Below are 24,408 nucleotides of genomic sequence, written 5' to 3'. Positions count from 1 at the left end.
TTTGCTCAAGGGAATAAAAATCTTAATCCTATACATTTCAAAGATTGCAAAAGAAAAACAAAAGTATAAAAGTTTATATGAGCCTCCAAGATCTACCAGGAAAAAAACCCTAACCCAAACCCTCTCAAATCTCAATAGTTACAAACTCCCTACCCCCCACTCAGAATCATGATTTAAAATAATAATAAGGACCATCACAAAGGTTTATACATCACATTAAGCAAATGTTTTTGATACTTTTAAGGAAAATTATTTTTTCCCAATTGAGAAATTTTTCTCCCCCAGCAGTTCCTGTACTCTGCCATCCAGTCAAGACAGATGTTTTCTATGAAAGGAAAAACTTGGCTCTAAGTTCTCTCAGTTGAGCCAGCCTTCTCTGATCTGTTCGGAAGTTCGACACTGGTTCTTTGCACACCCCTAAGTGATATGTATCAGGGAGAAAGTAGCTGGGGGACTGGTCAGCAAAAAAAGGAAGAAAAGGAAAATAAAGGATGCAAAATTATAATGATTTTTAAAAGAACATAAGAGGGAGAAGAAAGACAACATAAAAAGAATAGGGTACAATTAAATTCGTTTTTCTCTCTGAATACATATTTACATCTTCATGCAGCTTTTCAACCAGCCATGCGCCGAAATAAGCAAATTGAAAGCTGCAAAATGCAGCAGTGAAAATGTTATGTGTGTTAGGTCCAAAGGCGGTGGATATGAATCTACTAGTATAGCCAAAAGAAAAAAAAAACTCATTGAGCAGCTGCTGTCCAGTTTGGGGGATTCTCTGCTTAGTGCCATGACAAGAGCAAATTTTGGTGGAGAAGCATAAGTCACAACAGCAGCTTTACCTCCGGCCCACCAACCTTTCTTTCCGAGGGAAGGACAGAGGTTTTCTTCACCTGGTCACACACAAATTACATAAAATTCAGTTGCCTTGCAATGCAACAACAATGCTGTCAAAGGCGGAAGAGGTATCCCCAGGGAACAGAAATACTGCCCTAATTATCAAAGAAAAAGTAAGATATGCCAGAAAGTGGAATTAACCTATATAAAAGGTTATCACAGGATAGTTCTAATTTATTACATTATTCATTTAGAGGGGTAATACCATAACCCTAGAGCTAAAGGACTCCATACTGATCTAATTTAATTTGTAAAAGTCATTTCTTCAAAATCCACAGAATGAAACAGATATTCCCTAAACCAGCCCTGAGATGGTTTCTGAAGGGTTTCTATTAAGACATAAGATTATTTTTCTGGAAACGGAGACTGGTTTGAATTTACCAAACCTCATCCAAGAGGGTACTAAGTTACTTTTTCAAAGTATTTGACCATCTTTTATTACCTGCAACGAGTCAAAAGAAAACATATTTAGAAAATATGCAGTTATGGGTTGCAGGGTTAGCCAGGTGAGGTAGCAACGAGTGCTTTCTCATGAGGTCATGGGCTTACAGAAGGCGGTCACTGTCTCATGGCCCAGGGCACGTGCTCCAGATTTGGGATCGGGACTAAGGACCAGGGAGCGGAGGCTGAGGACAGAGAACAGGAAAAGCTGCATCCTGTCATCCCTGGTAGCTTTTTCACTGCCCATCACTCAGGAATTCTCCAGCCTTCTTGGTGAAGTGGTTCAACTCTATTTGGAGAGCTGTTAGCCAATTTTAATCACATTTTGAAAAATATAAAATGTATCCTTTGTGAACAATCTTTTACTATCTTCTCCAGTTCCAGAAACTAAACAGTAAGTTGGAATAGTTTACCATGAACTCTGAATATAAAAACTAAATTTTGAAAAGTTATTAAGATATCACTTTACCTTTCTTAAATAGAACTGCTATTATTTTCAGGGAAAATAAGCATATAATTTTAAAATCATTACCTGTGACTATGACTATATATATACATACACACACATACATACTTAACCTGTACAGGGTAAAGATTAAGTAAAGGATTTTTGACTATGTGCTCAAAGTAACTTTCAATATGTTCTCATTACACAGATTCATTTATTCAGGTGTAGGATTTCTAAAATAGGGAATGACAACAATAGAAAAAGGACAGCCTCTAAAAGGTATCACCACCTCTAACTGTGACTATCTCAAAAAAAATAGTATATTAAATTTGATGTTACTCATAAAATAAATCATCAATAGTTCTTCTAAAACTGAAATACAATCATTAAGACTTGGTATTCTCCATTTTCTGGCTTAGAGGCCGCCTCAGTTTATTATATAATTGTGGTCAACCATTCCAGACATTTCTAAGTTGTGCAAGTGTTCAAACAAAGTTTTTAAAAAATGCTTATCCCTTTCCAATTTTGATCTTACTAAATTTAGTAAAGTCTCTGGTCCTTGAAGGCACAGTTTGCACATAAAGTTCTACTGGCTTATGGTCAATTTGTAAACATACACTAGCCAGAAGCATGCAGCTGCAAAGACAGTTCTCAGGGCCTAATCATCGACTGGTCGCTCTAAATGGCTCCCGTAACTGGACTGGGTGGTCCACGTGACTTAAAAAGTAAGTGTCTGATTACAAATGCTTTAAAGCTGGAATGAACTCATGAGACACCAAAGCTAAATTTCAGCTCTAAACTTTCAGATACAGATTATCAATATACAAAAGCATTTATTTCACTCATTCTCACCATTCGTCACACAGACAAAGTACTCACTCCTTCTCCTGTAGGGATTTGCCCATTGATGTTAAGTGTTCGAAAGGGAGAGTGAGTGGATAAGCGTTTATCCCATTCACTAGGCCGGGGTTCTGGTACAGATTCCATGAAGTTCTTTTTCAGCTCACTGATGCTGGCATGATGTTTTTTGATCTCTTCTTGACTTTTGTCTAAATCCTATAGTTGAAAGGACAAAGATGCAAAATAATGAATACTCAGGGAAAAGACCACACCAACGGAAGCCCATAGAATACTATGGGCACTGGTAGAAAAGACTCCACATCCAGGATAGATGTTATTAATCCATAAATTGCATTCAAATTGTAAATATACAATATAGTATATTTTCTTGTCTTTTTTTAACATGGTGCTTTTCTTGGAAGCAGTAAAGCATCATCACCCTATAGCTCTTAGCAGTTATAGAACCCATAAAGAGCTCACTCCTTAATGTTACAACTCTTCTTCCCATCATGTCATCATGTCACAGCTCTGGATCTCCAATTCCTCATTCCAAGCAGGTAATCCTACAGCCCATTCAGCCTCATCTTGATAGGAACTGATTAAGGCTCAGCTCAGGCAGGGTGGAGATAGCAATAGATAAGGAGAAACTGTAACAGGAAGGACATGGTGAAAGATTTGACTCCCACCACTGGCTACCTTGCCTTAATGAACTGCAACTGCACAGTATCCCTCTATCTCTACCTGGAGAGAGTTTTGCTTTCTTATTACTGGGTGGCTGTTGTTGGGTTTCGGTAAACAGGAATAACCTCTTCTCGACACAAAAATGTATTATTGAAATTCCTGGCTCAAGCCTCCAGAGCAGATTATTATTATCTCTGAGTAATTACTCAGGGGTATACAGTATAATGGAATTTTTTTCTTTGTCAATAGTATCCACACACACTAAAAGCCTTATGTTTTCTACCTTCTGACAGCTTTACTTCATCCCTTAGTACCATTCAAAATAGGAACTGTCTTCTAGTAACTGTCAATGGATGGGGAGCAATTTAATAAGAACTTAAGTCAAATACCTTATTATGTCTCACTGACAACTTAAAATAACTATTCGGGCAGATGTGACTACCGGACAACTAGGGAAAAACTCTCATGGGGGATATTCCAAGGAGAAATGATCAAAACTGGACAAATAAAGCTAGAAATGACATAATAAATAGCATTCAAGTTTATGTAACAGGAGGCAGAAACCAACTTTCAAAAGAGAGACTAGGCCAGAAATAATCTGGGAAATACAATGTGAAGACAAAAACTCAAATGTTCTTTGTCCAACATATTTCTTCAAAAAAACTCAAAAGATCTGTGCTTGAAATCAAAACATGTGGGAGCCTGTCACTTGATGACTGCTAAAAATTCTGTGTTTATTATATATCAAGGCAGTTCTGTATCCAAGAAAAGCACAATACTAAATATATCTCTTAATATGCTCTGTGAATTTTGAGGATTAGTCTTTTTTTTTTTTTTGGCTCCATGGGAACAGCCTCATTTGAGGGGGGTGGGGTGGGGAAGGAACTTGTTTAAACAAAAATTTGCTTAAAAAGTTTCTCCTGGGGCAATAGAGGCTTCAATTAAGTAAATTTTCTTCAAAAGCAATGTCAAAGAGAATACAGTATAAGAAAAAGAATCAGTGAGGCATATGACACAATTTTGATTCAGGAGATATTCATTCAGAAAATTCATTTAGTAGTCTATTTATTTTTGCAAGACTGAAAGAGGTTTATGTGATCTGAGATCAAAGAGAAAACTAACCCCAAAAGGGCAATCCTGTAGCTCCCCCATTGCCTGCTGGGTGACATGTGAGTATAGCTCATGAAATGGGCGTCACCAAGGGGAAACCACAGTTTGCACTTTTGTTCTAGCTGAAAGCAAGAAAATCATGTTTACTAGCTAAAGAAAAGCAGGAACAAGCTCTGTCAACAACTCCGTAGTTGGCTGAACAACTGAGACCCACCAGACATGTATGGCTCTTGACCTAGCTTCGGACAAAAATCAAATCTGCTCGGGCCAAGAACAACTAAACAGGTTTGGGAGGGCTAAGGGTGGGAATGGAGCAAAACAAAAATGATCAAGAGATGCTATGATAAAACCATAACTCTCTGGGTTATTAGCCTCTTACTTATGAGAGACTGGTGATTTGTTACTTGGCCTGCTTAGCTTTTGTTTGGCTTGGAATCTGAGAAAATAAATGTTTCAATAAAATCAGTAGCTTCTGAGGGAGCTTTCTCCAACCTTTTTAGCTGGCTCTGTTGGAAACCTGTGGGGGCACAGAGGAAAATTAAGATTTCAAAGGGACCTGTTCCAAATAGAAATTGTCATAGACACTTGCTACAGGTTCTCTTTGGGAGATGGAGGAGGCGGCAGCAGATCTAAAAATGAACTCGACCTTATTTGTGCCAGAACAAAGCATTAGTGGGGGTGGGGTAGGAGTAGGGGGAGGAGAGAATACTTGTAAAAATCTGCTAGTATGACAGATAACTTGAGAGAATTTCCTTAAGTGGGGGGGGGGGGGGGTTGCGGGGGACCTTTTACAATATAGAGAATGATGGTTAGCCAAACTATTTTGGCTGTTTTCAGGTGAGACACCTTTTGATGCCTATCATCCTATAACTTTAGCAGCAATCAAACCAAACACGTCATTAAATAGAAAATATTCTGAAAAGCTGGTTAGTAGCTTTAATTTTCAAACACACACTTGTTTAGAAATCCCCTCTCACGGCTGTCAATGAAATGCTGGGAAAAACACATCACACACAGGGACTTTGTGAGTCTCAGAAGCCATAACACACCTCATGGAACAAAGGACAAATATATGATTGGTACTGCAGGTTCCAGTTAGGAGGAATCAAAGACAGGCAAGCCAAGAAACAGGCATGTTTGGAATTGGGAGACGTTACACTGCTTGAGGATAAGGAGATCAACTGACATCTGTTATTCTTCCTAATCTCAGAAGTGGAACCATTCAGGCCTAGTTTCATTTACTAAAATGCTAAAGCAAAGAGATCTAGATACCAAGTTTAAAATGTCCTAGGGTGCAGCCTAAGAAAATTTCATGTTACATGAGGAAAACATATATAAAGCACTTGGTATTGTGCCCACCACGCAGTACATGGTTAATGAAAACTGGCCATAGTTTATTTTTATCAAAGTATCTTATACCTATCAGGCACTCAAAATATATGTATTGATAAAGAATTAGATGAGGTTAACTAATTCCTGGAGGCTGAGTTCTATCTAAAAAAATTTCTTCAAACTTCCACTTTAATACTTACTGTTACACATGTTCATCTCTCAGGTCTCAGCAAAGCATTACCTCATCAGAGACAACGTCCCTGTCCACCTTATTTGGAGCAGATCCTTTTTATTAGCATACCATACTGTCTATTTCCTTCACAGCTTTTATAATAACTTGTAATCATTTTATCAGTTTACTTATTCACTGTGTCTCCCTTCCACTTGTCCCTATATTATATGCTTCCTGAAGGCAAGAACCATTTATCATCTTCCTACAGTTTTATTTCCTTTGTACTTGAGTTAAATCCATGATGTCAGAATTTATATTTATTTCTTTTGGTTTTGTCTTGAGTGGAGTCATAATTAGGTCATCAGAGAAGAGTTTCTGATGTGTAAACATGATCTGTTTTTTCATAGAATCACTCCAATTTCCTTCATTTTTCCTCATAGAGTTCCTCTAATCTTCTAGTTAGTTTTTTATTTCCTTATCCAGTGTGGAGTCTGAAACTAGATAAAGTATACTAATATAAGTTTGGTGAAAATCTGATCAATATTGAGTATAATGACCTTACAATTCCTATAGCAGATAGTATGTTGCTATTTCTGAATGGGAGAAAAGTGTAGTTTAATAATTAGATGGATCCTAACACAAATCTGAGCTTTACTGATTTACTAGTGTATAACCGCAAAGAAATTACTTAATTTCTCTAAGCTTCAATTTTCTCTTTAAAATAAAAATTCCATACCCATAGACTTGTTTTGGGCTTCCCTTGTGGCTTAACTGGTAAAGAATCTGCCTGCAATGCAGGAGACCTGGGTTCGATCCCTGGGTTGGGAAGATGCCCTGGAGAAGGGAAAGGCTATCCACTCCAGTATTCTGGCCTAGAGAATTCCATGGACTGTACAGTCCATAGGGTCACAAAGAGTTGGACATGACTGAGCGACTTTCACTTTCAGACTTGTTTTATAATTAAACTATCTTATATCATATGAACTACTCATTAAATGCCAGCCTCCATTCTTTCCTTCCTGTATTTCACTTTTTTTCCCCTGACTATTCTTTTGTCATTTTCATAAGTCCATTTTGAATTGTGATCATACTTTTCCACACTCTCTAAGTTCAGAAGATTAAAAAACCATACAAATTTGATGCTTGAGACACTTATACTCTTGGACAATTCAAGAAACTTTTAAACAGTGATACTGTTCTTCCTAAAAGTGGGTAAAACAATGGAACCATGGGATGCAGAGAGGTAGTCCCAATCATATATTTTCGGATAAGTATGAGAAATGGAAACTAAAGATTCAAAAGTAGAGATGGTTGCATATCTTTACGTTTACCAACATGCAAAAGCATCTTAAACCTAAAGTTCTCTCATGCAACGGCATGCAAAACCAAACACAGCCCAGAAAGAAGAAAGGGGATCAGCGAAGAATGCAGGTTACGGGCAACCAACTGAAATAAGCTTCAAGTTCATACAAACCTCCAACATTAAATTGCTATGTCTGATATAAATGTTTTCACCATCTAGTCTCTCTCTCTTTTTCTGTGAAAATGAAAGAGGGAAAAACAGAAAAGCATAAAAAATTAAAATGTTGTTCTTGCGGGAAAAAACTGCAAATTGGCAAACCAAAAAAATATTTAAAATTAAATGTCCACAGCGAAGCATATGCCAACATGAAATGGTTACAGAACCACAAGGACACACAGAGGACACGATTACCAGCAGAAAATGGATGGCCTTGTTCATGAATGATGGGGAGAATGCGATGATGTTATTTAAACAGACAGTGCTCCTGGCTTCATTGGCTTCTTACATAACAAGCTGTTTTATGCTCCTTTTTGAAGCTAAGCTGTTTGAGGGTTATCTTAAAATGCATGACTTTAAGAAGTCTTGAATCTCTGTGTTCCATGGAGTAAGGAAATGTTTTAAAACATTATTTAGCTTTTTGACATTATTTCATATTCAGTAATACTGCAGTATGTACATCTCTAACACCTTCCATAAGAAAGATCTAAGGACATTTTATACATATCAGTCAATATTCTATTCAGTAAAAACACTCATCCCACTCCCTGGTTGAGAAGAGTGAGACACAGAACAGCCAAACCCGTAATTATTAGCAATACCGGGAGTTGCTGCTATGATGGTTTCCATAATGTTGTTGTTTAGTTGCTAAGTCATGTCAGACTCTTTATGATCCCATAGACAGAAGCACACCAGGCTTCCCCGTCCTTCACAAACCCCCAGAGTTTGCTCAAACTCAAGTCCATTGAGCATAAATACTGAATGCGTATTGTTGATTCCAAGCATGTGGTGCCACTGTGAAATATTTTTTATATAGTTTAAAGGATAGATTTGGCCTTCACTATTATTTCACTGTGTTTAAGAAGGTGTTTTCACACTGAAAAAGTTTATTTTAATGATTATTTTCAATATATAGTACAGGATTATAATTTCTTTAGTATACATATGTGTATATATATATATATATATATATATATACATTTGTGTGTATGTGTGTGTATACATCTGCTACTTGAAAGTACTCCCAGCTTAAGAGAAATCAATGAAAAGAATGGATCACTGTCTTTTTAATGCAATATGAAAGTCAGCAGGGGTGATGGTAATATGATATTGTGAAAGTGAAAAATGGCTAACCTTCCTCATTCTTATCAGATCTTCAGGTTTTTCTGCAAGCTTCTGTTTTGCCATTATTAAAAAAAAAAAAAAGAAAGAAAAATGATAAAATATTGACTCATTGAAGTTTGTTTGAACCTTCATTTTATATATATATATATATAAGGAGCAGGGGAGATGGGAGAAGAAAAATTAGGGAGGGAGGGAAAAAGGAAAAAGTGGCCTGCTGGCACAAACCTGTGTTTGGTCACCATTTGGGGTGGGTATTGTGACCTCGATGTGGGTTTTTTCCACCTACATTTAAGAAATAAAGTGGTAAAAACATTTCAGGTTAGTAGGTTTCTATGAATGGCATTATTTCCAAAACAGCCACATCTTTAGGTGGTTGTGAAATAAACTGATAAGTAATCATAATGATGCAATCATACAGGGGGTGTTACAGAGAAGGACGCTGCTCTCAATAGCAATCTGTCAGTTCACCATCACATTCTCAAGGCTGAAGAGGTAATATGGACAGCCAAAGGATCAAAAAAAAAAAATTAAGGTAATTATTCTATTGATGAAGAAAACATGTTTCTATTTGTTTCTTAAAAAGTACTTACTAAAAATAATAACTTAGGCTTTAAAAAGTCATGTTTTCCTTTTCAAAAAATGTAGAAGTATTTTAAATGACAGTTAAAAACAAACATACAAATGAAGATATCCATGTGTGACATACATGACAGAAACAAAAAGAAAATCTTTACACTTAAAGATTTTTACACATAAAATAAATCACATAGGACACCAAACAGGTAAATACAAAAAGTTCTGTTAGTTGATCAATCTACTTAAGGAAGCAGTTTAATCCTTGAGTTTATTAGACAACAACACATCAAAATAAACTCAATGCAAATGTTACTGATGCATGCAGTTACTTCCAAGGCAGATTTATAAATAAGCACACACAGGGCTCAGCTGCAACATTCAACACACTGTACTCTCCTCTCCAGGGAGTGGGAGCCCATGTGTTCGGTGGATGTGAAAGATTCATCCTTAGTAGTAGGAAGATAGTAACTAATGCCTCCTGCTTAGCTTTGAAATACCTTTAGTAGCAGTCATTTTATATGCCCCAAGTAGAGTAAGCATAAATTTAAAAAACAAGATTGTTAAGAGAAAGCATAATAATAGTAAGCAATGCCTAAAGCACTGGATATATCAAAATGAGAAAAATGTTTTTATTAAGGGTCAAATCAATCACTTTGTATCTTTACATTCTTCACAGAACTTCATTAATTTGTAGTTTTGACATATTTTTTTTTTTTTTTTTGGCTTCCAAGCAGCTTGCTGGTTCCCCAACCAGGGATGGAACCCTGGGCCCTCAGCAGTGAAAGCGCAGAGTCCTAACCGCTGGACTGTCAGGGAATTTCCTTGACATCTTCTTCTTGATCACATTTGGCAGCCTTACCTCAGAATATAATGTCATTGTGCTGTTTTCTCTGGGACAGAATATAAGGAACATAAGACGACACCAAACTTTTGTGACACTGTCAAATCACAAGCACATCTGGCTACAGCCCTTTTAACTGCTGGGGTAAGTAACAATTTGGGTTACTTCTGCTCTGAATCCCAGGAGACTTGCTGTGTGGCTATTCACAAGTCAGTTCACCTCTGAGTTTCAAGTTTTTTATTGATAGAATGGAGAGAATATCTTCATAGAGTTGTGAATGCTTAGCAAATGGAAGTTTTGAATTATTTGGTAAAGCTTAAATTACTTGTTTAAATGAATAATGACTTCTTGCTTTGGGTCCTTAGCAATCCAATAGCAAGAAGTTGAGAGCCTCTACTTCAGTTTAAGAATGGAGACCAAGCAACAACAATAGTTCTGTGTATACTCCTATAGAGAATATTAACTGAGATAAATATGCACATGAGGAAAGGTCCTGTCTCCACACCTGCAAAATAGGTCTTGTCAAATGACTCAAGATGCCAAAAAGCTCTCTATCTGGCACCAAATTAGTGTTAGGTAATGAGATTTCCACAATTACAGGGCTACTTTATTATTACTGCAGCTTTATATAGTAAATATAGCTTCAGGCAAATGCCATAATTAGTTTCTAACTGCTACAAATAAAATTAACTCAAGTCACTGTTAGCTCTGTCACTAATAGTACAGTAATAGAAGGTTATCAGAAGTGGCTTTCAGTCTGATCTCAATACAAGTGTCTCTAAATGTATTTATATAGAATTAACCAGCAAGAAGGCCCCCTACTGGCACCTAAATGGTGAGCATATAACAGGAAGTGATCTCTCCACTCTGCTGAGGTCCCAAAAGCAAAGGGAACCTATTCATGAAAATACTTGTGTCTGCCAGATAGTGAAAGAACAAGGAAGTTAGCACAAAGCCAAAGGAATCTTCGCCACCAGAAAGATTCCCTTGCCACTTCCAGTAATTCAACATTTTCAGTTAGCAATATAAATGAAAAGATGGTCAAAGTGCTAGGTGAGCTCCCCTAACATTAAAAACTGAAGTAGTCTAGCATCAAAAAGGCACTGTTGATGCGGAACCTTGTGGCCAATGGCAAGCACATCTGGCTAGATACAAAAATGCAAACACTTACCATTCATTCACTCTCCCCTACCTCTGGACTCAAGTTTGTCTCAAAGGACAGTGAGAACTATGTCACACCAAATACTTTTTTAATACAATCAAAACAGAGCCAGATTGGCCACGCTTTATAGATAAACTAGATATTGAACTAGCTCCAAAAGAACAGAATTAATCAATCTGCCAAGGTGAGAGCACTTACTAAGGTCTTACACAGTTTTACATTTCTTAACAGACATATAAAAATGTAGCTTTTCTTATAAAGATCATTTCTATTAATTTCTGTAGTCAACAGTGAGACTTTTATTTACTTTAATAAATCTGAACTGACACCACAATTCTATTGCTGCTTAAATGTATTTTTAAAAGTTCATCAACATATAAAAGATGAGTTCAGGTACAGTTACTCCTGGGAAATCTACTAATAAAAAACTTGTGATTTTTCAACAAAGTTCAGTGACTGTGGTACAATCAACTCAGAACTATAAACAACTCAGTAGCATAACTTTCCTTACATAATGGATCTTCTTTTTATAAAGTTACTTAAGATTTGAACAACCACATATATGTGCTTCATATAATATCTGGATATTCTTTGGGCACATTACACATATATCCATTTTAGGAAATCAAATTATATTTTAATCATACTAGCTGAGCTTACTCTTAGAAAGGAATGTGGAGATTCCTTCTGGATGAGTAAAAATTATTTTTAAAAGCAGATGATCACAGTGCTGGTGTGTTTCACAGACTTGGTTTTTAAAATTTAAGTTGGGTAAAGCTGTGTGTCACCTGAAAACATCTGGGACAGCTTACAGTCTTCATGACGTAATTCTTTGAAAATATTTTACAGGTTTAAGGGAGCTACCTTCTTTCAGAAAGAGTGAGGAAGAAATAACTTTGTTAGGATTTAACAAAAACCAGTGCTTTGAGAACCCTCCTGGTCAAGGAGTCAACACCTCTGAATCAGAAAGTGAGTGAGCTGGACCTCTGGGCTTACGACATACCTTCCATGCTTCTGTGGGCTCTGGCTCAGCATCCTCAGGTGGTGCCTCTTCCTTTTTCACTTCAACCTGCACTGTTTCCTTCTGTGCTTTCTTGACAGGTGCACCTGGGACACCGCCCTCTGCGGCTTGACTCGGAGCAATGGCTGGTGCAGAGGTGGGCCGAGGACTTCGGTCTGCTGACTCAACGGCCGCTGCTGCATGAAGAAGACAAAAGTGAAAGAGAAGTGAAGGTGAGAGTCACTGTACCACCTTCACAGCCACCATGTGAAATAACTGTGGCTTCAGGACACATATGAGTGTTACAATGTCCAGTGGCTAACATACAGAAGGTAAAAAAATGAATTATTAATGTTCTGGTAGATGACCAACGGCTATAGTGGCCACAAAAAAGTTAGAAGAACCCTGACAGAAAAGCTAAAAACTCCTGATGATGATCATATTCTATAAAGGGTGGGATGGGAGGCAGGACGGGGCGGGGAGTGGGGGATTGAGTGTAGACAGCAAAATACAAAAAAAAAAAATGAAAAGCTCATTTTATTAAAAAGTTGGCAAGATTGTTTAACCTTGTAATCTATTAGCTTTAAGAACTTGCAAGGTAGTCTATGAAGGAGAAAAAGGGTTAATTAAGTCTGATTTCTTCCAGGAAGACTTTTTGAAATAAAGATGCATTTATTTATAGGTGATTTCAGTAACCTAAAAATATATTCTAGAAAAGAGGATTAAGTCTGATTTTTCTGTTAAGCCCCCTTGGAATGATTACAAAATAACTTGGAATGATTACAAAATAACTTGGGATAAAGGAATCTTCTTATAAGACATGTACACTTTTTGATGGTTATTTAAGAGCAAATCTTTGAACCAGACACTTTTCTTTTTAACTTTTTCATTAAAATGTAAAATTCAATCCATTCAGCTAGTTTATGTCTTTTGGCTGGGGCATTTAATCAATTTATAGAATACTCTCTGACATAAATTGCAGCAAGATCTTTTTTGATCCACTTCCTGGAGTAATGAAAATAAAAACAAAAATAAACCAATGGAACCTAATTAAACTTAAAGCTTTTGCACAGCAAAGAAAACTATGAACAAAACAAAAAGACAATCCACAGGATGGGAGAGAATATTTGCAAACAAAGTGACCAACAAGGGATTAATTTCCAAAATACACAAACAGCTTATGCAGCTCGATGTCAAAAAAACAAACAACCCAATCGAAAAATGGGTGGAAGATCTAAATAGGCGTTTCTCCAAAGAAGACATGCAGATGACCAAGAGGCACATGAAAAGATGCTCAACATCACTAATTATTAGAGAAATGCAAATCAAAACTACAATGAGGTATCACATCAATCAGAATAGCCATCATCAAAGAAGTCTACAAACAATAAATGCTATAGATAATGTAGAGAAAGGGAACCCTTCAACACTGCTGTTGGGAATGTAAATTGGTACAGCCGCTATGGAGAACAGTATGCATGTTCCTTAAAACACTAAAGACAGAGTTATCATATGATCCAGCCATTCCACTCCTGGGCATGTATCTGGAGAAAATCATAATTCAAAAAGTTACATACACCCTAATATTCATTGCAGCATTATTTACAACAGCCAGGGCATGGAAGCAACCTAAATGTCCACCGATGGATGAATGAATAAATAAAGAAGATGTCATATGTATGTATATAGAATGGAATATTACTCAACCATAAAAAAGAACAAGATAATGCCATCTGCAAGGACACAGATGGACCTAGAGATTGTCATCCTGCGTGAAGTCAGACACAAAAGACAAATATCATACATTACCACTCATATGTGGAATATTAAAAAAAAAATCAGTGTTACTGGGTTGGCCAAAAAGTTTATTGAGGTTTTTCCATTACATCATATGGAAAAACTAGAATGAACTTTTTGGCCAACCCAATACAAATGAACTTATTTATGAAACAGAAATAGATTGACAGATGTAGAAAACAAACTTATGGTTCCCAAAGGGGGAAGGGGTGGAGAGGAATAAGCTGGGAGATTGGGACTGACATATACATACTACTACATATAAAACAGGTAACTAATAAGAACCAACTGTATAGCACAGGGAATTCTACTCAACACACTGTAATGACCTATTGGGAAAGCAATCTAGGAAGAATGGAGATATATATATATCATATATATATATATATATATACACACCTTATTCGCTGTGCTGTACAGCAGAAACTAACATATTGTAAATCAACTATACTCTAATAAAAATTAATTAAAAAAATAAAAAAATTCAAAACCTTTGGTCTTTAGTCCTTAAAATAATCAAAACAACACTTTGAGTTCCACCCTACTCTCTTCCAGAGTCTTATCACTCTGCATCATTGCTCCCATTCTCTAATATATCTAGAGCAGCAGTTCTCAACCAAGGGTGATTTTGCCCACCCCCCCAAGAACATTTGGCAACATCCGGAAACATTTTTGATTGTCATAACTGAGAAGTAGGAAGGGTTACTGGCTCTAATGTGTACAGAATAAGCTTTCTAGGTTAATTAGCCCTAATTTAGGGCAAAGACTATGTATAGATTGCTTTAGAGGGAATTGCTTTAGAACTGTGGTGTTGGAGAAGACTCTTGAAAGTCCCTTGGACTGCAAGGAGATCAAACCAGTTCATCCTAAAGGAGATCAGTCCTGGGTGTTCATTGGAAGGACTGATGTTGAAGCTGAAACTCCAATCCTTTGGCCACCTGATGCGAAGAGCTGACTCACTTGAAAAGACCCTGATGCTGGGAAAGATTGAGCGCAGGAGGAGAAGGGGACAACAGAGGATGAGATGGTTGGATGGCATCACTGACTCAGTGCACATGGGTTTGGGTAGACTCCGGGAGTTGGTGATGGACAGGGAGGCCTGGCGTGCTACAGTTCATGGGGTCGCAAAGAGTCGGACATGACTGAGTGACTGAACTGATCTAGAGGGAATATACAATATATGCTTATGACAAAAGTTTGATCTTTTCACAGAGTTAAGAGCTGTTTTGATTTGGATTACTGGGCATCTAAGTTTCACATCACTCACTTAAAAACAATCACTCATACTCTTTTTATGCTTTTTATCTTCATTCTTTCAGCAACTAAAAGAGGACATCCATACACTTTGCAGTAAGAGCCCACTGGCAATGTCTAGAAATGCAGTGTGTTTCCATATGATTTAATATTTCTGATCATTAACCTTCATGTGCTGAGACTTTAAAATCTTAATTAAATTACATGGAAATCTGTATAACTTTTATTACACACTTTCCTGCATTCTTAAATTGAGTATACTGAAATTAACTTTTCCTGATAAATTTAGATTCATAAGCAGTAAAAATTAGGTAAAACAAAAGGTATTCCATGAATCAGGACAGATTAAAAAATTGAAACTCACAAGTATTGCATATACACAACACCAAAAAAGAAATGCTTGATGTACTGTAATGAGCTCTAGAGAAAGAAATCACTCCTCAGGGGATACACAGGAAAAAAACAACAGAAACCCAAGGATCTAATTTATCTTTCAGTAGAAACTCTGTAGCCTCTTGCAAGTCCCTGCTCTTCATGGGTGCTCTAAGCCCGTCAATGCAAGAATGGCAGATGGCAGACCAAAGCTAACAACACAGGGGAATGTGACAAAATATTTTGCTCACAGTTGTGTTAAAGTATCATTATACATGTGTATTCACACCTCCTCTCAAAGAATTAATTCGACTCTGTCTGGCATCAGAGAAGCATAGCCCATGCTTTCACCATGTGTTATTTTGCCACTTGCATTTGGTTTTAATCCAACACTAATATTGCAGAGCCAAATGATTTAAGTTTTCAGTATTCCTAGCCCTTGCAATCTGTGCTATATGAGGAAAAGTAGGTATAAGTGTGTTAACTGGCAGTTAGAAACAGAGGCAGAAAGTTGCATCATTTGCAAAATATGGAAGATATTAACTCTATGGGAAGTTCAGCTCAGTTGCTCAGTCTTGTCCAACTCAGGGATCCCATGGATGGCAGCATGCCAGGCTTCCCTGTCCATCACCAACTTCTGGAGCTTGCTCAAACTCATGTCCATCGAGTCGGTGATGCCATCAAACCATCTCGTCCTCTGTCGTCCCCTTCTCCTCCCGCCTTCAATCTTTCCCAGCATCAGGGTCTTTTCAAATGAGTCAGTTCTTCGCATCAGGTAGCCAACGTATTGGAGCTTCAGTCCTTCCAATGAATATTCAGGACTGATCTCCTTTAGGATGGACTGGCTGGATCTCCTTGCAGTCCAAGGGACTCTCAAAAGTCTTCTCCAACACCACAGTTCAAAAGCATCAGTTCTTTAGCGCTCAGCTTTTTCTATGGTCTAACTCTCACATACATACAAGACTACTGGAAAAACCATAGCTTTGACTAGACGGACCTTTGTTGGCAAAGTAATGTCTCTGCTTTTTAATATGCTATCTACATAGGTCATGACTTTTCTTCCAAGGAGCAAGCATCTTTTAACTTCATGGCTGCAGTCACCAGCTGCAGTGATTTTGGAGCCCAAGAAAATAAAATCTCTCACTGTTTCCATTGTTTCCCCATCTATTTCCCCAACTCTATGGGAAAGTTGGATATAAAAATACTTTACAGGAGAAGGAAATGGCAGCCCACTCCAGTGTTCTTGCCTGGAAAAGTCCATGGACAGAGGAGCCTGGCGGGCTGCAGTCCATGGGGTTACATGACTGAGCGTGTGTGCACGAGGGTGGAGGGAGATGGGTTGGTAGCAATAAAGTGGTAGAACTAAAAAAAAAAAAAATACTTTACAAATACTAAATATTAATAACTTTAAAGTCATATGTAGATCTTTGTATTTTTTTCTTACAGGTTAATATTATTTCAAGAGTATGCTGAGTAAAAATACACATTGATATGCAATTCAAGCGTAAAATATCACCTAGGACCTCTGGAGAGAAGCAAATTCCTTTTCTCCATAAAAAGGCTATAAAAAGTGTGGATCACAACAGAGAATCATGGTAGTGACTGTGGTTCTTGTCTTTTTATTTTTTTATTTTTCTTGTATTTTTAAACAACTTGAGATATAAGTCACATACTATAAAATTCACCCATTTAGACTGTCTAATTCAATGCTTTTTCATATCTTCAGTGTTGGAGGTAGTGCTTACTTCTTAAGATATTCTGGCTTTTCAGTTTTATGAGTTCATTTGTTAGCTATTAAAAGATTTTGGTGCATATACAGAGAACACTTAACTCTAAAAATGGCATTATTTCCCTTTTCTGAAGGTCTAGACAAAGAAGAGTCCTGGTTGTGATCAGTCTGTGGGCCCATTAACTCCAGTATTATATTGCTCTTATCTGACAACAATAGAATCGAATTATTTATTAGAGCAGTGAAGAGTAAAACTCAAAACGATCATATTGAGTAAAAGGAGTCTTAAATTCTAGTTCTATCTCTGATACTAGCACAATTTCTGCTAGGATGGCACAGGTACAATAGGTATGCAATAGGTCAGTGGTTCCATTATCAGAGGAGCATGATTCATCTTTGGATCTTGGAAAAACGAACAAAAAAACCCAGCTGATGCTCAGCTCTACCACAGACAGATGTGGTATCTGAGTGAAGCTTGGGCATTTGTTTTGTTTTAAAGCTCCAAAGACAACATGGATGTATTCCCCTGGCAAGAGTCACTGCAACCACTACTCACAGGGTGGATACGGCTTGGTGTGTGAACCTAGGAAGTTATATGACTGTTTTGTGCCCCAGTTTCCTCAATAGTAAAGCAATAATTCCTAAATGCTTTTTGTCCACTAGATTGTTGGCACTAAATAGGAATATATAGAAATGGTTTGAAAATCAAAAAATGCAACAAAAATATAAGCTGAAAAATCCTTGTCATCATTATTAGCATATTCTTGTGACCTCCTACTCTATCATACAAATTGGTATCTGAATCAGTTTTAGTTCTTTAGCAGATGCTCTGAGCACCAGATAGAAAAGAGAAAGGGAATGTTCATTAAAATGAGGTCTCTTACAAAGTAATACTTATTAAAGTTTCCCTAATACACCATCTTGAGCTTAGAAGCTTATATTAATTTTAAAAAGGGGGAGGCCTAATAGGGGAAAGTCTCTCTATTAAGAAGAATGGAAAAGGATCCGGGAAAAGGAGGAAAAATAGTTTTTATAGACACTCCAATTCTTATACTGAGCAGACAGTACACAGAGAAACAGAAGACATTTGAAAACAGAACTACACAAAAAGTGTCCTACTCAGTTTATATGCCATTTAGATGTTTAAAAGATAATATATATAAAACATTTAGAACAGTACCTAGAGCATACTAAGTGCTCAATGAACTGTCTAATGACATCTTTTATCCCTCCTCTTCTACAGAAAAGAAGTTATCTTGGTGAAGGATAAAAAACATGGTACTGGCAGAACAGGTTTAGATATTCTGAGCTCTGTCACTGACTATGTGATGTTAGGCAAGTCACTTAAATTCTAAGGTTAGGTTGTAAGAAATAATAAACATCAATGGATATTCTCTTAAGAAATTAGAAAAAGAACAGTTCAAAAAAAAAGTAAAAAGAAAATAATAAAAATACTAGCTGGCAAAAGTTAAATTAAAAATATATGACAGGAAGAAAACAAAACCCAAAACTGGTTCTTTGGAAAGATTAATAAAATTAACAGATCAGTTACAAGCTTGTTTAAAAAAAAAAAAAAAAGAGGGATAGGTGTATAACATACCAATATGAGGAACACAGAAGGGGACATTGCTGTAGATCTTACAAATATTAAAAAAAATAGAACTTTATGGCAATATACTTGAAAATTTAGATGGAACGGGCATTTCCTAGAAAAAGCACAATTACCAAAACTGAAACAAGAACTAGAACATCTTAATAGTCCTTTCTAATAAAGACACTGAATCTGAAAGCAAAGAACCCTGCCACAAAGGAATGTTTAGAACCAGCTGGCTAGAATTTATAGGTGAATTCTTCCCAAACATTAAGGAAGAAATAATACCAATCTTATCCAAACTCTTCCAGAGAGCAGAAAGAGGGGATACTTCTCAATTTACTTTGAGGGCAGCATAAACTTGATACTAAAACCTGACAACATTTACAAGAAAGGAAAATTATAGGCCTATCTCTTTCATGAACATCATTGCAGAAAGCCTTAACTGACATAAGAAGAATATACTATGATCAAATTGAGTTTACTTCAAGAATGCCAAGAAGGCTTAACAATGGAAAGTCAATCAGTGTAAGCCATCATGTAACATAAAGAAGGAGAAAAATCCTATTACTATATCAACTGATGAAGTAAAAAGCATTTGATAAAAGTCACCATTTATTCATGATAAAAACTCTCCGAAGTTTCCTTCTCTGATAAGAGGTAGCTATGTAAACCCAGAGCAAACATCACACTTAATGATGAAATACTGATGCTTTCTCCCTGAGATTGAAAGTAAGACAAGAGTACATAAAGAACACCCACAAATTAATAAGACAGGCAGCCCAATAAAAATATGAGCAGAAGATTTGAACAGGCACTTCAGAAATAATGACATGCAAGTAGCTATAAACTGTGAAAAGGTACTTAAGTTCACTAGTCATTAGGATATGAGTGAAAACTTTTTTATGGTCAAAAAAGTTCATTTGGGTTTTTCTATAATACCTTACAGATTTCCCCCTAAGAACACAGTGTATAACTTAATAAGAACTGGCCAGTATTAGTCAATAGACAGAGACATCAAGCTTTTTTAAAATCTTGAACTATGAGGTTTCTACAGCCAGAAAAAGAGAAACAGTCAACACATGACTTCTACAAGTAATAGAAGAGTCTTTCTAAGTAAAACTTTCTAATTTGGTCAAAGTACCAAAGCTGAATAACCCTTGAACTGTTGGTTATTTTGCTGTTAGAAAGAAAAGATACATCAGGCATAATATCTATATAACAATGAAATTTCATTAAGTGGAAAACGCCATGGAATCTGGTATTGGATAGATGTGGGGTTTTGTTTAAGCTATCTGTGAGATCTTGAACAAGCTGCTTAAATTTTCCAATTATAGTTTTCTCACTGAAAAATGGGGATAAAATAATGGAAATGATAGCTCTCCAAAACTAAAGTAAACTGGAGGTAGGGTGATTTACTGGTCAAGAAGGCAATGCTTTATGTTGTTATAAGAATATGGCAGGACTCCCCTTGTTAAGGAAAGAATCTGGTTGAGAATCCAATCGCCAGTGCAGGGGACATGGGTTTGATCCCTGGTCCAGGAAGATTCCACATGCCATGGAGCAGCTAAGCCATGTGCCACAATTACTGAGCCTGCATGCTACAACTACTGAAGCCTTTGAAACTAGAGCCTGTGCTCAGCAACAAGAGAAGCTACTGCAGTGAAAAGGCCGTGCACTGCAATGAAGACTAACCCCCACTCACCACAACCAGAGAAAGCCCATGCAGAGCAACAAAGACCAAGTGCAGCCAAAAATAAAATAAATAAATAAAAAATAATATGGCAGACATGAGGACTGAGTCTTCATACCTTAAATTTAACATATCCAACTCTGCTCCTCTCTCAGACTTTCCCACCGTACTAAATGATCAAACCTAGGAAAAAATCTTGATTTTCTTTTCCTTACCATCTCCAACACTTAATTTACCAGTAATTCTGTCAAGCCTGGCTTCTGAATCATATCCCTGATCCGTCTTCACTATCTTTAATGAAAATACTCAAGTCCCAGCTGCTGCCATCTCTCATGCAAATCCAGCAACAGACTTCATCATTATTCTGCCTTTCTACCCCTGGAGTAGAGTAGATCTTTGCACTAGCCACATGTGTCTATTTAAATTTAGTTAAAAATGAGTTTCTCAGTTTCATAGCCACATTTCAGGTTCATAATGGCCACAGGTAGCTATTGGCTATCAAACTGGACATCACAAAATAGAAGAACTTCATCCTCACAGAAAGTTCTATGGCACGGCACTGGTCTAGACACCTGCCAAGCTCACTCCTACCTCCAGGGCTTCATACTCACTACTCTCTCTTCAAGAATGTTCTTCCCCCAGATTTATTTATTTAACCTCACAATTCAGGTTTCAGTTCAGATGAAGCTCCTCAGAGAAAACTTCTGAATTTAGACTGGACCACTCAGTCTGACTCGTTAGAAAAGACCCTGAAGCTGGGAAAGATAGAGTGCAGGAGGAAAAGGGTATGACAGAGGATGAGATGGTTGGATGGCATCATCAACTCAATGGACATGAGTTTGAGTAAATTCTGGGAGTTGGTGAGGGACAGGGAAGCCTGGCGTGCTGCAGTCCACGGGGTCACAAAGAGTTGGACACAACTGAGCAACTGAACAACAATTCAGTCTGAAACAGCTTCTCAACTGCCCCACCCCCGGACACGCTCCCTCCCATTACTCTATTTTGTTTTCTTTACAGCACTTATCACTATCTGAACTTGTTTTATTTCTGTTTCTACCCATAAAACATAAGCCCCATAAGAGCAGGACTATGTATGTTCACATCTGTATCCCCAGAAACTAGAATAATACCGGACACACAGAAACGTACAACAAATTGTTGAACATAGTAGTAAATGAATTAAGTATCCAACAACCAACATGTACTCCGACCCACTTACCTGCTATCATATCTTAAGAAAAATTATTTAATCTCTGAGCTTAATTTCCGTGTGTGTGTGTTATTCACTCAGTTGTCTCCAACTCTTTGTGACCCCATGGACCCCATAGACTGTAGCCTGCCAGGTTCCCCTGTCCAGGGAGTTCTCCAGGCAAGAATACTGGAGTGGGTTGCCATTTCCTTCTCCAGAGACTCTTCCTGACCCAGGGATCGAACCTGGGTCTCCTGCATTGCAGGTGGATTGCTTACCATCTGAGCCAACAGGGAACTTAATTCTTAGTGTTATCATGAAGAATAAATAAATCAAAGACTACAATCTACCTTGTAGAGAAACACCAGAAAGAAAGAAACTTGATGTGCAGTACCAGAAACAAAAGTTCTACTGCTTGGATAATTTCCAAGTGCGGCTAACCCATTCCTGATTCCTTTAAAGTGAGTTATGTGTTTCTGATATATGCTCCCACAATGCAACAAACCAGAATACAGCAGCATAGTTCTGGATAATAATTAACAAAATAATAATTCTGTGGCCAGAACATTAATAATATTTCAATGATACTTAATATTTTAGTATCAATTATTAAGTGCCAACCACTGTGCTAAGCATGTCATCTCATTTATTTCTCATGAAAATTCGAGGTAATATTATAGTCTCATCATACCCATTTTATGAATGACAAACAGATTAAGTAACTCATTCAAGAAGATAGATCATAAATGCAGTGGCTGAGACTGGGAGCCAGGTCTGATTCTGTAACCCAAACCTCTAACTACTATAACATGCATCTTGCTTTTACAGTAGACAGCACAGAGCTACAATCAGCAATACCCTATTTTGCTTACTGCCTTCTGAACTTTTACTTATTAGCTACCTCTTTTTAGTGGCATAAAGAACTGAACATGGCTTGGGAATTCCCTGGATGTTCAGTGGTTAGGACTCGGTGCTTTCATTGCTGGGGCCTAGGTTCAATTCCTGCTCAGGGAACTAAGATCCCACATGCTATGCGGCATGGCCAGGAAAAAAAAATGAATATGGCTTATTACTTCATTTCATTAATGCTAATGCTCTAAAATCCTTAAGACTAAACTTAGAAAAACTGTAACAGATCTTCTGTCAAGATATACAATCATGAAACATTTATTTCCTCCTCCTTTTATTTAAACAAAATTTGGAGACTCCAAGAATACGATTGTTTTTTCTGTCTATAATTGACACACAACAAATATTCTAAACTTTTTCAATGATTTCCATAGCACTAGAGTGAGGCAGACCCTCTCCCTCTTTTCTACTTGAAAAATAACTACTTAAGAATGTCCAAGAGGGTTTTAGTGCAGTATTTTACATTAGGTTTTGCCCTGTGGCAGAGAATTTTGAATTCTAATTCTAGTGGTGTTTAACCCACCACTACCTAGCAGTGGGACCCTGATCTAGTTACTACTCTCTCTGAACCTTTCTTCTCCTTTTCTTAAGGTGATTTCACTAAATATACAATTAGGAAGATCCTTTTCATTTTCCACTGAGATTCTTTGATTCTTTTATAGATAACTGTACTTTCTTTGCACCCGATCACATCTGATAACCACATTTCCTTTATCTCTCTCTAAAGAGTCAGGATGACAAGAAATCATTAATTCTCGGTACAAACCTCCATCAAGGCTTCGGGATGCTCGTTTGCTTGCTGTGCGCTCAAAGTGTGGGGCAGGCCTGTCAATCAGAGCACTAGCTTGCCTGGTCTGAGCCTGAGTTCGGCCACTGTATCGGAATTTGGATCCCAGGGCAAGAAATTTGCTTTTAGGAATGGTGTCTGTAGATGTCAGTCTGGCGGGAAGAAACATAATAATCATATATTATATACATTATCTTACTCTAACAAGACTGAAATTAAAGCCAAAATCAAGAATTAAAAAGTTTCATAACTCTCATAGTTTCCTTATAATTACTAAAACAAATTTCCAACCAAGTAATCATTATTTTAATTGTCATTCTCAAAGAAATATGTATAATTTATTTGTGGCCTTTATTAATGATATAACCTTATATCGCTCTAGGTTTTCAAAATGTTTTTATAGCACTGTACTATTATCACTATCAGTTCAGTTCAGTTGTTCAGTCATGTCCGACTCTTTGTGACCCCATGGACCGCAGCATGCCAGACTTGCCTGTCCATGACCAACTTCCGAAGTTTGCTCAAATCACGTCCATCGACGCAGTGATGTCATCCAACCATCTCATCCTCTGTCATCCCCTTCTCCTCCTGCCCTCAATCTTTCCCAGTGTCAGGGTCTTTTCCAATGAGTCAGTTCCTTGCATCAGGTGGCCAAAGTATTGGAGCTTCAGCTTCAGCATCAGTCCTTCCAATGAATATTCAGGACTGATTCCTTTAGAATGGACAGGTTGGACCTCCTTGCAGTCCAAGGGACTCTCAAGAGTCTTCTCCAACACTACAGTTCAAAAGCATCAATTCTTTGGCACTCAGCTTTCTCTATAGTCCGGCTCTCACATCTATATATGACTACTGGAAAAACCATAGCTTTGACTAGATGGACCTTTGTCGGCAAAGTAACGCCTCTGCTTTTTAACATGCTATCTAGGTTGGTCACAGCTTTTCTTCC

The 24,408-nt window shown here is 37.3% G+C and overlaps 1 protein-coding gene across 13 annotated transcripts in view; it reads right to left on the bottom strand.

Moving 5' to 3' along the window:
• The window catches only part of EPB41 (erythrocyte membrane protein band 4.1), a 178,563-nt gene that overhangs the window by 36,088 nt on the left and 118,067 nt on the right, over positions 1–24,408 (bottom strand). For 5 of the 13 annotated variants that reach the window (XM_043909494.1, XM_043909486.1, XM_043909487.1 and 2 more), the window contains exons 11-16: positions 23,442–23,614; positions 12,145–12,338; positions 8,788–8,844; positions 8,572–8,613; positions 7,393–7,455; positions 2,663–2,839 (exon numbers count right to left, since the gene is read on the bottom strand). In XM_043909494.1, the coding sequence (XP_043765429.1) occupies positions 2,663–2,839; positions 7,393–7,455; positions 8,572–8,613; positions 8,788–8,844; positions 12,145–12,338; positions 23,442–23,614 (706 nt within the window). Of the gene's footprint in view, positions 1–160; positions 455–839; positions 891–2,662; positions 2,840–7,392; positions 7,456–8,571; positions 8,614–8,787; positions 8,845–12,144; positions 12,339–23,441; positions 23,615–24,408 lie in introns of those variants that run through there. The other 8 variants (XM_043909499.1, XM_043909491.1, XM_043909496.1 and 5 more) reach the window with 4 other exon arrangements.

Source organism: Cervus elaphus, chromosome 8 (assembly GCF_910594005.1).
Source record: "Cervus elaphus chromosome 8, mCerEla1.1, whole genome shotgun sequence".
In the NCBI taxonomy this organism is placed as follows: Eukaryota; Metazoa; Chordata; class Mammalia; order Artiodactyla; family Cervidae; genus Cervus; species Cervus elaphus.
The sequence above is the reverse complement of the archived record's forward strand: the minus strand, read 5'-3'. Positions and strand labels throughout refer to the sequence as shown.